The sequence below is a fragment of the Phoca vitulina genome, unplaced genomic scaffold (assembly GCF_004348235.1).
Source record: "Phoca vitulina isolate PV1807 unplaced genomic scaffold, GSC_HSeal_1.0 scaffold8, whole genome shotgun sequence".
Taxonomy (NCBI): domain Eukaryota; kingdom Metazoa; phylum Chordata; class Mammalia; order Carnivora; family Phocidae; genus Phoca; species Phoca vitulina.
Genome location: NW_022589711.1, coordinates 23,372,858 through 23,389,933, shown reverse-complemented (window position 1 = coordinate 23,389,933; position 17,076 = coordinate 23,372,858). Strand labels below are relative to the sequence as shown.

The 17,076-nt window shown below is 36.8% G+C and overlaps 1 protein-coding gene across 1 annotated transcript; it reads right to left on the bottom strand.

Annotated features, from left to right (window-relative positions):
* Window positions 1-6,772: 6,772 nt before the first annotated feature.
* Window positions 6,773-14,165, bottom strand: LOC116633515 (olfactory receptor 5H2-like). Its single transcript, XM_032406120.1, has 2 exons — window positions 14,148-14,165; window positions 6,773-7,732 (listed from the first exon to the last, which is right to left on the bottom strand). The coding sequence occupies exon 2, from the start codon at window positions 7,700-7,702 to the stop codon at window positions 6,773-6,775; it is 930 nt and encodes a 309-aa protein (XP_032262011.1). The 5' UTR covers window positions 7,703-7,732; window positions 14,148-14,165.
* Between the last annotated feature and the right edge of the window lie 2,911 nt (window positions 14,166-17,076).

Below are 17,076 nucleotides of genomic sequence, written 5' to 3'. Positions count from 1 at the left end.
ATTGATCTATGTGTCTGTTTTTCTGCCAGTACCATACTGTCTTGATGATGACAGCTTTGTAATAGAGCTTGAAGTCCAGACATTGGGGAGGGTATGTGCTATGGTGAGCGCTGTGAATTGTATAAGACTGTTGAATCACAGACCTGTACCTCTGAAACAAATAATACATTATATGTTAAAAAAAAAAAAAAAAGGAAGAAGATAGCAGGAAGGGAAAAATGAAGGGGGGGAAATCGGAGGGGGAGACGAACCATGAGAGATGATGGACTCTGAAAAACAAACTGAGGGTTCTAGAGGGGAGGGGGGTGGGAGGATGGGTTAGCCTGGTGATGGGTATTAAGGAGGGCGCGTACTGCATGGAGCACTGGGTGTTATACACAAACAATAAATCATGGAACACTACATCAAAAACTAATGATGTAATGTATGGTGATTAACATAACATAATAAAAAAAATGATAAAAAAAAAAAAAGAACTATCATCAAAGGGTGACCTCAGCAGAGAACTACTTAAAAATCAAGTAGATGGAATGACCTATTTTTGGACAATAGTCAGCTTCTTTCTTCAGTCATTTCTGTCATCATCCAGTGGGTTCATGAACAAAAGGATCCAGTGGCAGGGAAGGAATTCATGCATGTGTTCACATCATGGACTTCATTTACTAAGGCCACCTTGGCTACAGCCTTTGCTGAGTGTTCAATCTGCCAGGAGGTGAGATAACATTGAGTCGCTTATATATCACCATTTATTAGAATGATCAGCTAGCTACCTGGTGGCAGGTTGATTACATTGGAAAGTTTCCATCATAAAAGAGAAGTGGCTTTTTTTTCTCCTACTGGAATAGCCACCTATTCTAAATAAAGATTTATCCTACCTTCATTCATTGATTCTACCAAAACCAACATCTTGGGCTTAACAGAACTCCTTATCCACTATCCAGTATCATAGGATTACATACAACATTGCTTCTGACCAAGGAATTTACTTCACAGCCAAAGAAGTGTAGCAAAGGGCCCATTTTCATAAAATTCACTGACCTTACCCTATTCCCCACCATTCTGAAGCAACTTGTTTGATAGAATGATGGAATAGCCTTTTTGGAGACTCATTTATTGCATCACTAGGTGGTGATACCTTATAGCGTTAGAGTATCTCCAGAAGGCTATATATTTTCTGAGTTTGCATTCAATGTATGGTATTGGCACCACTCATTGTTACCCCTGGGAACCCACCAGCATATTTTTGAAGGGCCCACTAGCATAATTTTTGCTTCATGTTCCCTTGATCTTATGCTCTGGTGGCCTAGAGGTCTTGGAGCCAGAGGGAGGAATGCTGTCATCAGGACACACAACAGTGATCCATTTAGATGGAGGTAGAAGCCGACTCCCCACTGAGCAGGAAGTCTGATACAGGGCTGGATCCCAGGACGCTGAGATCATGACCTGAGCCAAAGGCAGATGCTTAACAGACTGAGCCACTCAGGCGTCCCTGAAACATCTGGTATATGAAATGTCATTGAGAATGATGATCCCAAAAGTTAATTCTACTTAAAATTTCATTTTTTATATGAACTGAGGTCCCATCCATTAACATTATTTAAATGAGGCAATGGAGTTTTGATTGGCTATCATCACTTTCAATCATGGTTTCCAAGAAAAGTTATTTAAAGGTCCACAATTCTTCATCCTTTGAAACAAATGCCCCATGGAAATTTGGACCCACCCTCCCAAAGCAGGGAGGAAAGTACAAAGCAGAGGGTAGAAACCTTTAGAATATTTGCAGATTGTGGTTAAGTAGGAGATAGAGAATGTGTAGAAACTCCATTTTGACTGGTCTCTAAATATTTTATTATTATAAAAATGTTGCTTCACTGCTTATTTTAAAACAGTGTTTCCTAAGTATGGTTTTAAACCAACAGCATTAACATTGCTAAATCAGAAACACTACTGATGGAGCCTATCAATAGGTTTTCACAAGTTCTCCACATGATCTTGATGCCCACTATAGTTTAAGAACCACCCTTGTAAAAGAACAACATGAATGTCTATACCAGAGATATTTTGACATATACGGAATACACATACTCGATAAGATTTTGCTATAGCTTGTCTCCAACGCAGACATTGAGAAATACTGTTCTAGTATTGACTGGCGTTTGTCTTAACCTAATTCTGTTGTTTCTTTGAATACAATCTAAGATAATTTTCTTAGCAATCTTCTGAACAGTAAAAAGTATTGTAAACTGATGAGAAAAGTGTATATATACTATATTATTTATATTTAAAGAGATGGAAGTATGACTTATTTTATTTTAAACGTTTTATTCAAGATAATTAATGTATAGTATTATATTAGTTTCAGGTGCACAGTATAGTGATTCTACAATGCTATACATTTCTCAGTGCTCATCAAGATAAGTATATTCTTAATCTACTTTATGTATTTCACCCATCTCCCCACATACCTCTCATCTGCCAATTTGTTCTCTATATTTAAGTCTGCTTTTTATGTTTTTTTGTCTCCTTTTTTTTGTTTTATTCATTTGTATTATTTCTTAAATTCCACATGTGAGTGAAATCATATGGCATTTGTTTTTCTCTGACTGACTTATTTCACTTAGCATTGTACTCTGTAGGTCCTTCCATGTTGTTGCAAATGGCAAGATGTCATTCTTTCTAATGGCTGAATAATATTCCATTATATATGTGTGTGCGTGCGCACACACACACACACACACCACTTCTTTATCTATTCATCAACCAGTGGACATTTGGGATGCTCCCATATCTTGGCTATTGTAAATAATGTTGCAATAAAATCAGGTTGTGTATATTTTTTTGAATCAGGGTTTTTATTTTCTTTGGGTAAATAGTAGGGAGATTACTGTATCATATAGTAATTCTATTTTTAATTTTTTAAGGAACCTCCAAACTGTTTTTTACAGTGGCTACACCAATTTGTATTCTCACCAAGTGCATGAAGGTCCCTTTCTCTACACATGTTCACCAACATTTTTCATTTCCTGTGGTTTTGATTTTAAGTATTGTGACAGACGTAAGGTGATATCATGTTGTTTTGATTTGCATTTCCCTGATGACTAGTGATGTTGAGCATCCATCCATTCATGTGTCAGTTGGTCTTCTATATCTTTTTTGGAGAAAAATCTATTTAGGTCCTCTGCCCATTTTTATTATATTGTTTGGGTTTTCTTGATGTTCAGTTGTATAAATTCTCTATATATTTTGACTATTAACTGCTTGTCAGATATATCATTTGGGAATGTCTTCTCCCTTTCAGTAGGGTGCCTTTTTGTTTTGTTGATAGTTTCCTTTGCTGTGCAGAAGATTTTTATAGGAACTATGAGTTCTTTTAAACCTCCAGGTTAAGAAAATGAACACACCTTCATAACAAAAAGTATTCAAAGTAGGTTATTTGTCTTTCCAAGGGACGGCTTAATCCACATCAGCAGCAGTTGTTCCAGACAAATACACAGACTTAGCATTCTGATACCATCCTTCACATCTAAGTATCTATCAAATAACACATATGTAATTTCATAGTTTTTTTTTTAAAGGAAGCAGTAGAATATCTCGTCTGAAATAGCAGATACATATTTTACCTCTTTCCCAACATGCTACTTATATGACAAAAATAATGTACAAAACGAATAGAGTTGTAACAGTAGTGAGAATGGGATTACATCAGTGGACAAGGGATTTTGGTGAATTTCTGGAAGGAAAAAGTAGTTGGGGGTGCCTGGGTGGCTCAGTCATTACGTGTCTGCCTTTGGCTCAGGTCATGATCCCAGGGTCCTGGGATGGAGCCCTGCATCGGGCTCCCTGCTCAGCAGGAAGCCTTCTTCTCCCTGTCCCACTCCCCCTGCTTGTGTTCCCCTCTCTCACTGTCTCTCTCTCTGTCAAATAAATAAATAAAATCTTAAAAAAAAAAGTTGTTTGTATTTTACTTAAGTTCAAACCAGAGCAAAGGAATCTATACACCTGAAATATACAAGAGGAGGCTACAGAGGAAATCTGAGCTTCTGAGACCCCCAGCTGACTGTTCCATACTCACCCAGTCTAAAGTAAGACTTGACAGGTAACACACCATGCTCAGACTCACAGGTGGATGTCAAACTTCTCATTCAAAGAAAAAGCCAATTAGGAAAATAGACCTTTCTGAGAACGAAGAAATACACGGTAGTAATTTATATTACTATTTTTGTTTTGGGGTCATAACAATGAATGAACAAAAAACCAAATACCTAACAGGAAAAATCAGAAAGATGGGACTATTACACAGCAAAGAATCAATAAACTACACACATATGCAATAACATGAATTATCTGGGTTTAAAGAGTAAAAGCCTTTGATCCATTCAGTTCCTTTGCTGGGACTTGGAGTTATCTCTAGGAAAACAAAAATAGAACAGATGACCTGGTCTAATCTTGTGATCTGCACTGCCAGACATACACAATAATGAAATTTCTTTTTTTAATAATATTTGTCTTAAATACTTATATGTCTTATATCTTTAAAAAGCATCTAATTAAAGGGCTTCTCCTTAATTATTTTCTCATACTCCATTCCTGGAACTAATTCTACGGATAAGAAGAAGAATTCATTTTAGGTTTATAATGCTCAAGCATGTCATGAAAAAACAGAAAGGGAAGCTAGCTTGCAGGAGCTATCCTGAACCTAGCAATTTCCCTGGACTCATTACCATTTGAAAAAGAGTGACACAGTCTACTGCGTTTTATGTATTCATGCTGTCACATTTTTTAAATTTCACAAGTAGTTCACAAATACTTACTTAGGACTTCATGTGTAAGCCACTGTCCTATGCACTGCACAAGTACAAGAATACTAGGACTTTTAAGTTATAACCCAAAAATAAGCACTATACAAGGTCAAATGTGATCTAAGAAGAATAAATAAACTAACATGCTTCAAGTGAGTATGCATTCCTATCCTCTTTATGGTAATCTGGAAATGCATCAAGGTAGTAGTTAACATTTAAACTGATAGACCTTGAAGAAAAGACATCATTTCAATTACAAAATAAGATGGACGGTTGTGGGGTGGGATGGAGGATTTTATTCTCTTTGGAGAGACCCATAGAGGCAAAAGGTTGAACTGAGAGAGTGAGATGTGTCTAGAAGGCTTTCAGTAACTGTGTGTATGGGTGTGTATGGGTTTAACACAAGGTCCATTAGAAGAATTAGGGGGAAAGGACTTTAACATTAAACCAAGGTTTATTTTAAAAAAATTCAATTAACTCCAGGGTGAACAAATGCAGGGTGAAGAAGATACTTATTGATATATGGATATAGATATAAGTGTAGATCTAAGTAGATCTATATCACATAATCTGGACTTACACACAAGCAAAAAATTTATGCATATGTATATATAGAAAGATCTACATAAATATACCATATATAATACTACCTGACCTAGTAGCAAAGACAATCTATTAAATGTTATTGAAAAGAGTTATCATTTAATCTGAGCTAAATTTACAAAGTCCAGGAAGTAAGAGAGATTCAGCAAGAAGGTAAGGATAAGTAATTAGAGTTTGCAAATCCCGGAAGTGGGTAGTTATGGGGATAACAGCCTCAGTGGTATCAGTAGGATTGTGTATGGAATCAGTGGTAGAGAGAAAGGGTAGGTGTGGATTGAAGTTGGATCACTCATTACACTTTGCAAATGGAGTGTGAGGAAAACTAACATTTATGGACTTTGAGGCACAAAACATTCTAACTCTTGTTGATTTTTATGTCTCTGTAGGCATTCACTGTGACATTATATCATCTTAACATTATTTGGACTTTGGTAACATGCATTTAAAGCCCCTCATTGTCACCAGCACATTCCAATAAACTACATATTATTGATTTCTTAATCTTTCTAGCTTAATTTTTTTTTCTTTTTACTTCTAGGAAATTTGAAACCATTCTTTCCTATTCAGTCACTTTTGTCTATGTCCACCCCAACTTAAATCCTCAGTTGAATCTGTTAGCTTTCTTTATTAGTGAAGTTGTCTAGATTGCCCAACAACAGACAAACACAGCTAGAAAGGGCCTATAGAAGGCATCCTAGACAGGGAGAGGCAACTTGCCTCTAACTTCCTTTAAGAAGCACACTAAGTTAAGAGCATCTCTTTGCTTGACGCTTTCTTCATTGTCTTAAAACCCTTGTCGTTTTCTTCCCTCATTGCTCCCATTTTTTTTTATTTCTCTGTGATATCAGAGTTGAATCCACAAAAGAGGTAAAATTCTCCATGCCCCAAATAAAGTAGAAAGAGAAACCTTTTGATGGCTGGCAGAATTCCTGGGATTTGCCTCTGTTCACTCAAACACAAATCTGCCTCCACTATCCAGTTAAATGTAACATGGATTTTGGCTATACAGCTGTTTATGTATTAAAGACATCACAATCAAGTTCTGTTCAGAGGCACTATGCTACTTTAGTACTTAATGCATTTATAAAGTCACACCAAAGAACAGACAATCCTGTGAAATATTTTCATTTTTGTTTTCTGCTTTAATTATTTAAGTATGATATGAATACTTGCTTAAAATTCCTTGTGTGATTTGAATAATATGCACAAATATTTTAAGGAGATATTAGGTTCTCCCACCTTAAGTCATTAAAAGACTAGGACAATTATAGTTGTAAAAAAAAAAAATTAAATACTACTCAACTCATAGTAACATTAGTCGGCACAATTTTGTCATTTTAATGGAAGGAGAATAGACACTAGTATGAAATCTAAGCATTTCTCTTTAACATTTTTCTCAGTGAATCTATAACTTTCTTATTTCTCAGGCTGTAGATCATTGGATTTAAGAAAGGAATTATTATGGTGTAAAATAGAGAGTCCATCATATCTTGATCATCTGCCTGTGCAGATCCAGGGCGCACATACATGAAGAGAAGGGGGCCGTAGTACAGAGAGACAGATAAGAGATGGGCTCCACAGGTGGAGAAGGCTTTCCTTATGCCTTGCAGAGACTTCTTTTTTAAGATTATAAAAAGAATTAATGTGTAAGAGATAAGAACAATCAGAATGGTGAGCATCTGAATTGACCCAGAAAAAATAAATACTATGAGAATATTAATAGAAGGATCAGTACAAGAAATTTTAAATAATGGCATGATGTCACAGTAAAAGTGATGTATTATGTTACTATTACAGAAGGTTAATCTGAATAAAAAGCCTATATGAATTACGGCATGAAAAAGGCCACCTACAAAAGATGAAATCAACAGCTGCATGGAGAGTCTGTAAGTCATAATTATTGGATAAAGTAAAGGCTTGCATACAGCCACATACCGATCATATGCCATTGTTGCCAGGAGAAAACATTCTGTGGTGGCACTGACTGTAAAGGAAAAAAATTGTATCATGCATTCACAGAGAGAGATCATCTTATTCTTGGCAAAGAAGTTGACCAACATCTTGGGGGATACTGTAGATGATATCCAAGCATCCACAAATGCCAGACTCCCAAGAAATAAATACATGGGAATGTGAAGGTGAGGGTCATTGCAGATGAGAACAATCAGACCGAGGTTTCCCACAATGGTGATGAGATATATAACCAAGAACACCAGGAACAAGGGAATTTGCCACTCTCGTTGATATGTGAGTCCCGTGAGAACAAACTCTTCCAGCTCTGTTGTATTTTTAGTTTCCATATTCTTAAAAGATGGCTTCTGAAATTAAATGTGGTAAATTTAAAAAGAATATTCATTAAAGATTTATAAAAGACAATTCAGTGAGGGTAACTGAAATAAAATCATACAGTAGGCTGTAATTTTATTTATTCTAACAAGGCAACTGTTTGTGGGAATTGTTATACTGGAAAAATACAACTATTTAAGTTCATACTATGTGCAGAATAAGCAGATTTGGAAGACAAGAAAAACATTCTGAACATGAGCAAATTTATGGGGTAACCATTGAATGAGGTAGGCAAATTCTGTGTGTAAGACATTGATGCGGCAACAAAAGTAAAGATGTTAGAAGGGCCTGGATTGTACAGTGAGTCAATGCCCTGTGAAACATCTTCAAATTTATCCTTCAAACAATAGGTTGGGACTGAAAATTTTAAGAAAGGAAGTGGCATCCTAAGATATTTATTAAATTAAATGTTTGGTTGTAGAAAATAGGCTGAAGGGAGAGGAAACTAGAGTAAAGGACACCAATCAGGAAGTTGTTATTATTGTCCAGTGATTCCCAAGCCAAAATATGCATCAAAATTATCTAGGAGAGTTCTTGTACAAAATATAGATTCTGAGATATTACAATAGAAATTGATTTGGTAGGTCATGAATTGGTTGTAATAATATGCATTTTATAAATGTTGCCAGTTGATTAAACAGCATATGAAGTTCTTAGACTATGTGTGATATGACATTGGGAGTAATGAGGAGGACAAAGAGGTAGCTCAAAGTCAACCAGAATGTACAGTCACTAGGACTCAGTGACATATTAGATGTGAAGGGAGGTGGTCAGTGAAGGAAAAAGAAGACACTTTGTGCCTGGGTAGATGGTCATCAAAAATTGAGATTGAGGACTCAGGTGTGGTAGCCAGTTTTTGCAAGGAACATTCTGGGAACATCTGGGTGAAATATATTCAGCAGTATGGTTTTATAAGAGCTTAATAGAAATGATGACTGGGAGCCATTAGGGTGACTAAAAACATAGTTATATATGATTCATCATTGAAGAGTGTGCATAAGGTAAAAAGAAGGAGGACATAGAAAGGAACTCAAAGAAGTTTTATTAAAGAGATTACAAAATGGATATACATGATGTATTTGTTGGATAACATCTGATCCTATGTTCTACTGCATGAGTCCTGGTGGCAGAAAAAGCTGTCATCTGGTCTAGAGGCCAAAAGTTATAGATGTTGACATTCCCATCCCCTAGCACCTAGAATGAGGGGACTTGATGTAGGTTTGCCAGTCAAACTCACCTACACTGGATTTGGAATATGGAGAGAAGGAGACAAAGGGTCAGGGGAAAAAAAAGAGAGTTTTGATTACAAAATCAACCAAGGGAAAAGTAGAAAATGTATCCTACACCCACAACAATGGCATTATCAGTTGAGCTGTTGCATTCTGCATCCAGGAGCAAGGACAGAAGCTCTTATCAAGCTATATATACTAGGGACATGATTTTGGCTGTTTGACAGGCTGTCTTTCTGGCATTGTGTTCCTGCCCATTTTTCCAGTGGATTTCTCCAATCCCCTAGCATTTCTATATTAAAGCCAATTCCCACTCACTTAACCCATCTCCTCTTGCAACCAAGAGCTCTGGATTAGACAAAACAAGAAAAGGAAAGACCAGTAAGGACACTGAGCAGAGTGATCAAAGAAACATGAAGGAATAGGAAAGGTGAGTGTTCCAGAATTAAAGAGAGAAAAACACTCAAGAAGGACAAGGTGAAGTACAGTGCCAAAAGTGAAAAGTGCTCTGGTGGAATAAGGAATGATCAGCGATCATTAAGTGTGGAATTAAGAGATTCATAGTTGTGGGAAACAGAACGCCACAACGACCACTGGTGCATGTTCGCTCAGGCTCCGAGATCGCTGAGAAAACTCGAGATTGCAGGGTTAAAAATAACCCGAAAGGATCAGAGTGAAATGCCCTTGGGATGTGTGTGGTCTGTTCTAAAGTACACAGCAGAAGATGTTTTGTAGATAGGAAGCCAGCTGTAAACAGCACACTGGGCGCTCCCTTCTCTGTTCTCTTATCCTGTGTTAAGGTCCGAGTACAGTGGTGTTTACAATTAATTGATCACAGCCAGTTACAGATTTCTTTACTCCTTCTCCACTCCCACTGCTTCACTTAACTAACCCTGTGTACGTGGAAGAATGTGCCTTATACTAAGCCCCTGCTGTAAATCATTATAGACCTATATCATCGTAGAAGGTATATTAGATTATGGAAAATAAACCTTGGCACCTCGGGCTGTTTGCTTGGGGTCCCCTGTGCCTCGCTATACTGTCGTCTCTTTTTCTCAGTTCCTTCGCCGCCCCAGGTCCAGGACTCTCAGAGGTCGACACATAGTGGCTTTCATGAGAGCAGTTTCCATTTTCTGATAGAGTTGAGGTCAGAGAGTAATAAGAAGTGAATGGGAAACAAGGGGCACTGCAGTGAGGAGAATGAAATAGGGTGCTCCAAGGAATGTGGGGAGCAGTGGGGATCATCTGCTGCCCACTGAGTATCCATAGTGTATTCATAGATGGATAGGGATAGGAAAGGCCAGGCCCTGAAGAGAGATAGAGGAAGTATCAGAGAAAGGCTGAAGATGAAATAAAGGGAATAGCTCAGAGATTGGGGGTAAATGTTTGTCTTAATTCTGGTTTTCATTAAAAGTTGTCAATACTGGGTATCATTTCTATTTCTTTCATTCTAAATTCCAACTTTATTTTTCTATGGAAAATGCGTATGAAATAGAAACTGTCATTTTAATTTTAGGCCAGAAATTTTGTATTGTTCACAAATATACTAGCACTGCTGAAAGTTCTTTCCATATTTAAAAGTTACTTTATCTTTGTTTTTACAGTAATTAGAACTGACTTTCTCTAGCTATTCCCATTTTACTTGAGAGCTCTTTCCTCTCCACCAGGTTTTTAGCAGAATAAAATCGAACAAAAGACTGGAACCTAATCCAGGCAATCTAAATAGCCAATGCCAATGATTGCAATTGGTAAATGTATATTTATTTGGAATGGGTTTCCCTCCATACAATCCCAAGCTACTAAATAATTGAAAATTCAAGTTCAATCATTGAGCCTTTATTAAGTCAGAAAGTAGAAAGAACCCTGGAGGGATATTTTCTGCATTTTTCCTCCTATGTATATATATAAATTACTCAATGAAATTATTGTCAGAAGTGGGTGAAAGGATACACAGGTGAACAGTTTAGTGATTTAACTTAAAAGCTTAATCAGAGAATGTGGTTAATTAAATGGAATAAACATTTTGAGCAGAATCATCAGAAAGACTTCTTACGTGGGAAACATTATGACCTAAATCCTTAAACCCATTTTTAAATTGTCTAACGTTCTAGTTCACCAAGCTTATCCTATGGAGTCATTATAATTTTCCTATGATTGATGATTAAAGAGTGCAATTTAGTCTTCGAGCCATTTTGCTTACCCAGATTTTACTCACAATAGTAAAACATTATTAGATTATTCACTATTTGTTTTCTTTTCTAGTTTGTTTCAAATTTTTATTTAAATTCTAGTTAGTTAATATATAGTATCATACGAGTTGTTTCCCATTTTCAACCTGCTATTTGGTCATGTTATAAACCAAATCAAAATTATTTATAAACGTAACAGTATTTTTAACTTTCTATAAAAAACAATGAGTGTTACATAAATCAATCTCTTACCAATATCTCTTAAGACATTATGGAGATCCTATCAAGGCTGGGCTTTCTCAAGTGCAAAAAAATTTTGTTGCACCAGAATGACCGTAGCACAGGCAGCAACTCTTTGCAAACTGATTCATTTTGGAGGCTTCATTCACCAAACTCAGCAAAATGCTGTTTATATAAATTTGCGTTGAACACAAGAGTCAACCAACTGTACAACTCTGTGCTTATGCCAGAAGAAGACGGCGTGAAGAGCTAAAATTCCCCTAATAGCACCCAAGGGTTCCCTTTAGGACACAACTAAGCTGTTCTTCTGGGCATTGCAGATTTGAATCTGTACAAGAAGTCCAGGAGTCCCATCGGGCATTACAGCCTGCGAGATCATAAACATCATGTCACGTATACAGTTCTAGTTGCAACAGTAGAAATTGCACTTTATGCTCCTGCTTTCCACCCCAAATGACAATTCTGACATGTTTATGCAAATCAGTATCTATAAAATAGCTGAGTGCTTTGATCAATATGTTCTTGTCTGAGCTAATCATACATGATTTATTTTAATCATACATGATTTTACTGAGGCCAGAATTTAGATTCCCTTCAGGAGCCAACCCCAAGGAAAGTGGTCCTCCTCACGCAAACTTCAGCTCACATTCCAGACTTTGACCTGACTCCACACTTTAAGCTGAAATCTGATGAAAAATCTTAGTAGGCAAAGGTCAGGGGAAGTGCAAAGGGAAACAAAGATAAAGCACCACAGTGAGAGGTACCATAGCTCAGTGCTTCTCAAACTTCAATGCCTGTGAATCTCCTAGAGAGAAATCTTGTTAAAATGTAGATTCTGTGTCTGTAGATCTAGGAGGGGCCTGAGGGTCTTCATTTCTAACACGGTGATTGCTGCCTCTGGTCTTGTGTCATCCACAAGACCTTTATTGTTGGAGGGCCTAGATTATCAGAGAGCCCAGATCATAGGAGAAGCACTGCATTGTAAATGTGGCTGGCATGTTATGAGAGAAGCAGGCAGGAACCAGTTGGGGTCAGGGAGGCCAGCATATAATCACAAGGGACCTTGGAGGATGGGTCAGGGGCTTTATTCTTTACCCTAACATAATGCAAAACTATTGAGGGATTTAAAACTTGGTTCAGATTTGTCTCAACAGAGAAAGTTGCCAATGAACATTTGTTCAGAAAAATAAAACTTAATTTACTTGTTTATGACAATTTGATTTGATATCTTAAAAAAAAATTAACCTCCAGTTGCATCATGGCCAGCAACATAGGCAAGGAAAAGAGATGTATTTTTTGATAGATTTATTAATCCATTTTCCTGGATTTCCAACATTCTTAGAATGTTGATAGTGCAAGAGAAAGTGAAAAATTAGCATAGATGAAAGAGGATTCACTGTGAATATTCTACAAAAGGGTTGAGTAAGCAGCATGATGAGCAGAGGTACTTTTTTTTTTTTTTAAGATTTTATTTATTTATTTGAGAGGGGGAAAGAATCCCAAGCCAAATCTGTGCTGAGCTGTCCAGGGCTCCGTCCCATGACCCTGAGATCCTGACACGAGTTGAAATTAAGAGTTGGAGGCTTAACTGACTGAGCCACCCAGGCACCCCCAGAGGTAGCTTTTAACATAACAAAACTTGACTGAAATTTCCTTCCCCCTTAAATGTTATGTCCTTATCTCCTAACACATTTTGTTGTTTCGCTATGAGTACAAAAGGTCTGTATTGTTGCTTCTGGTATGGATTGTCTTTTCAATTTCAGTTATTTTAATAGGTAGGTTGAAGTGTTTCATTGTAGTTTTAATTTGCATTTCCCTGATGATTAAGGATGGTTAGCATCATTTGGTGCCCTTATTTGACTTCTGTATGCCATATTCAGTGAAAAGTCTATTCAAATCTTTTGCCAGTTTTTAATTGGATTATTTGTTTTCTATTTTTTTAGTTTTGATAGTACTCCTTATATCTGAATATGAGTCCATTATCAGCTAAATGATTTATACATATTTTCTGAAATTCTCTGGTTTGTCATTTTATTTTAGAAATATTTCTTGAACAGCAAGTCTTTTAATGAAGTTAATTATAAATTTTTTTTCTTTTATGGATGGTGCTTTTGGTGTTGTATTTCTTTGATTGTACATTTATGTCTATTATCCTTTTTTGTGTATTATCTGGATCAGAGTTCCTTTTTTGCATATAGATATCCAATTGTTTCTGCTTAATTTGTTGAAAAAACTATCTTTTCTCTGCTGAATTACTTTTTACCTTTGTAAAATCAGCTGTCCATATATTTATGGGTTTATTTCTGGACTTTATTCTGTTTCACTGATTTATTTGTCTATGTTTACAACAATACGGCACTGTCTTGATACTGAAGTTCTATATGAAGTCTTAGAATCAGATATTGTTAGACATCTAACTTTGTTCATTTTCAAAGTGGTCTTGACTATTATTGTGCATTCTTTGCATTTCCATGTGAATAATAGAATCAGCTTCATCAGTTTCTATAAGAAATCCTACTGTGATTTTTATTGGGCTTTTATTAAATCTGTAGGTGCATTTAGGGAGAATTGACATTTTTTTCAATACTGAATCTTCCAACCCATCTTTCCATTTATTTAGGTATTCTTCAATTTCATTCAGAAAAGCTTTTTTTTTCTTTTTCTGAGTAGAGATTTTGCACATTATTTGTCAGATTTACCACTGCTTTCATATGCTTTTAACTATTGTGCACAGTGTCCATGCATACATACATCCACATGTTTGCAGATAGGGAAATTATGCAGTATACATACTTTTGTAAACTGCTATTCATGCTTAATACAGAGAGAGTGAAAGCTCTAGAGAAAGGAGTTTAAGTCCATACTCTGATACCTTCTGCATTTCCTTTTTTCCTTCTCTTAGGAAATTCATTTATTAAAATAAAAGGACAAAGACCCCACCAAAAAGGAGAATTACAGACCAATATCCCTGATGAACATGGATGCAAAAATTATCACCAAAATACTAACCAATAGGATCCAACAGTACATTAAAAGGATTATTCACCATGACCAAGTGGAATTTATTCTTGGGCTGCAAGGTTGTTTCAATATCCGCAAATCAATCAATGTGATACACTACATAAATAAAAGAAAGAACAAGAACAATATGATCTTCTCAATAGATGCAGAAAAAGCATTTGACAAAGTACAGCATCCTTTTTTGATTAAGACTCTTCACAATGTAGGGATAGAGGGTACATACCTCAATAACATAAAAACCATCTATGAAAAACCCACAGTGAATATCATTCTCAATGGGAAAAGCCTGAGAGCTTTTCCCCTAAGGTCATGAACACGGAAGGGATGTCCATTCTCACCACTGTTGTTCAGCATAGTACTAGAAGTCCTAGCCTCAGCAATCAGACAACAAAAAGAAATAAAAGGCATCCAAATTGGCAAAGAAGAAATCAAACTCTCACTCTTTGCAGATGACATGATACTTTACATGGAAAACCCAAAAGACTCCACCCCAAAATTGCTAAAACTCAGACAGGAATTCAGTAAAGTTGCAGGATATAAAATCAATACCCAGCTTGGAAATCCCTTTTACGAAGATGGCGCCAAAAGCTAAGAAGGAAGCACCTGCCCCTCCCAAAGCCAAAGCCAAAGCAAAGACTTTGAAGGCTAAGAAAGCAGTGCTGAAGGGTGTCCACAGTCACAAAAAAGAAGAAGAAGAAGAAGAAGAAGAAGATCTGCACCTCACCAACATTCCGATGACCCAAGACACTGCGTCTGCGGAGGCAGCCCAAATATCCTTGAAAGAGCACCCCCAGGAGAAACAAGTTTGATCACTATGCCATCATCAAGTTCCCCCAACTACTGAGTCAGCCTTGAAGAAAATAGAAGACAACAACACACTTGTGTTCATTGTGAATGTCAAGGCCAATAAGCACCAGATCAAACAGGCTGTGATGAAGCTCTACGACATTGACATGGCCAAGGTCAACACCTCGATCAGGCCTGATGGAGAGAAGAAGGCATATGTTTGACTGGCTCCTGACTACGATGCTTTGGATATTGCCAACAAAACTAGAATCATCTAAACTGAGTCCAGCTGGCTAAATCTAAATATAAATTTTTTCACCATTAAAAAAAATAATAAAATAAAATAAATAAAATCAACACCCAGAAATCAGTGGCATTTCTCTACACAAACAATGAGACAGAAGAAAGAGAAATTAAGGAGTCGATCCCATTTACAATTGCACCCAAAACCATAAGATACATAGGAATAAACCTAACCAAAGAGACAAAGGATCTGTACTCAGAAAACTATAGAATACTCATGAAAGAAATTGAGGAAGACACAAAGAAATAGAAAAATGTTCCATGCTCATGGATTGGAAGAAGAAATATTGTTAAAATGTTGTTGCTACCTAGAGCAATCTACACATTCAATGCAATCCCTATCAAAATACTATCAACTTTTTTTACAGAACTGAAACAAATAATCCTAAAACTTGTATGGAAACAGAAAAGACCCTGAATAGCCAAAAGAATGTTGAAAAAAGAAAACCAAAACTGGTGGCATCGCAATTCTGGACTTCAAGCTCTATTACTAAGCTGTAATCATCAAGACAGTATGGTACTGGCACAAAAACAGACACATAGATCAATAAAACAGCATAGAGAACCCAGAAATGAGCCCTCAACTCTATGGTCAACTAATCTTCAACCAAGCAGGAAAAAATATCCAATGGAAAAAAGACAGTCTCTTCAACAAATGGTGTTGGGAAAATTGGACAGCCACATGCAGAAGAATGAAACTGGACCATTTCCTTACACCACACACAAAAATAGACTCAAAATGGATGAAAGACCTCAATGTGAGACAGGAATCCATCAAAATCCTTGAGGAGAACACAGGCAGCAACCTCTTCAACCTCAGCTGCAACAACTTCTTCCTAGAAACATCACCAAGGGCAAGGGAAGCAAGGGCAAAAATTAACTATTAGGACTTCATCAAGATAAAAAGCTTTTGCACAGCAAAGGAAACAGTCAACAAAACCAAAGACAACCAACAGAACCAGAGAAGATATTTGCAAATGTCTTATAGGATAAAGGGCTAGTATCCAAAATCTATAAAGAACTTATCAAACTCAACAGCCAAAGAGCAAATAATCCAATCAAGAAATGGGCAGAAGACATGAACAGGCATTTCTCCAAAGAAGATATCCAAATGGCCAACAGACACATGAAAAAGTGCTCAACATCACTCAGCATCAGGCAAATCCAAATCAAAACCACAATGAGATACCACCTCACACCAGTCAGAATGGCTATAATTAGCAAGTCAGGAAACGACATTTGTTGGCGAGGATGCAGAGAAAGGGGAACCTCCTACATGTTGGAGGGAATGCAAGCTGGTGCAGCCACTCTGGAAAACAGTATGGAGGTTCCTCAAAAAGTTGAAAATAGAGCTACCCTATGACCCAGCAATTGCACTACTGGATATTTACCCCAAAGATATAAATGTAGTGGTCCGAAGGGGCATGTGCACCCCAATGTTTATAGCAACAATGTCTACAATAGCCACACTATGGAAAGAGCCTTGATGTCCATCAACAAATTAATGGATAAAGAAGATGTGGTGTATATATACAATGGAATATTACACAGCCATCAAAA

Bases quoted from the DNA above. Each gene is read 5' to 3' on its own strand.
- LOC116633515 (XM_032406120.1), bottom strand. From the start codon at position 7,702: ATGGAAACTAAAAATACAACAGAGCTGGAAGAGTTTGTTCTCACGGGA.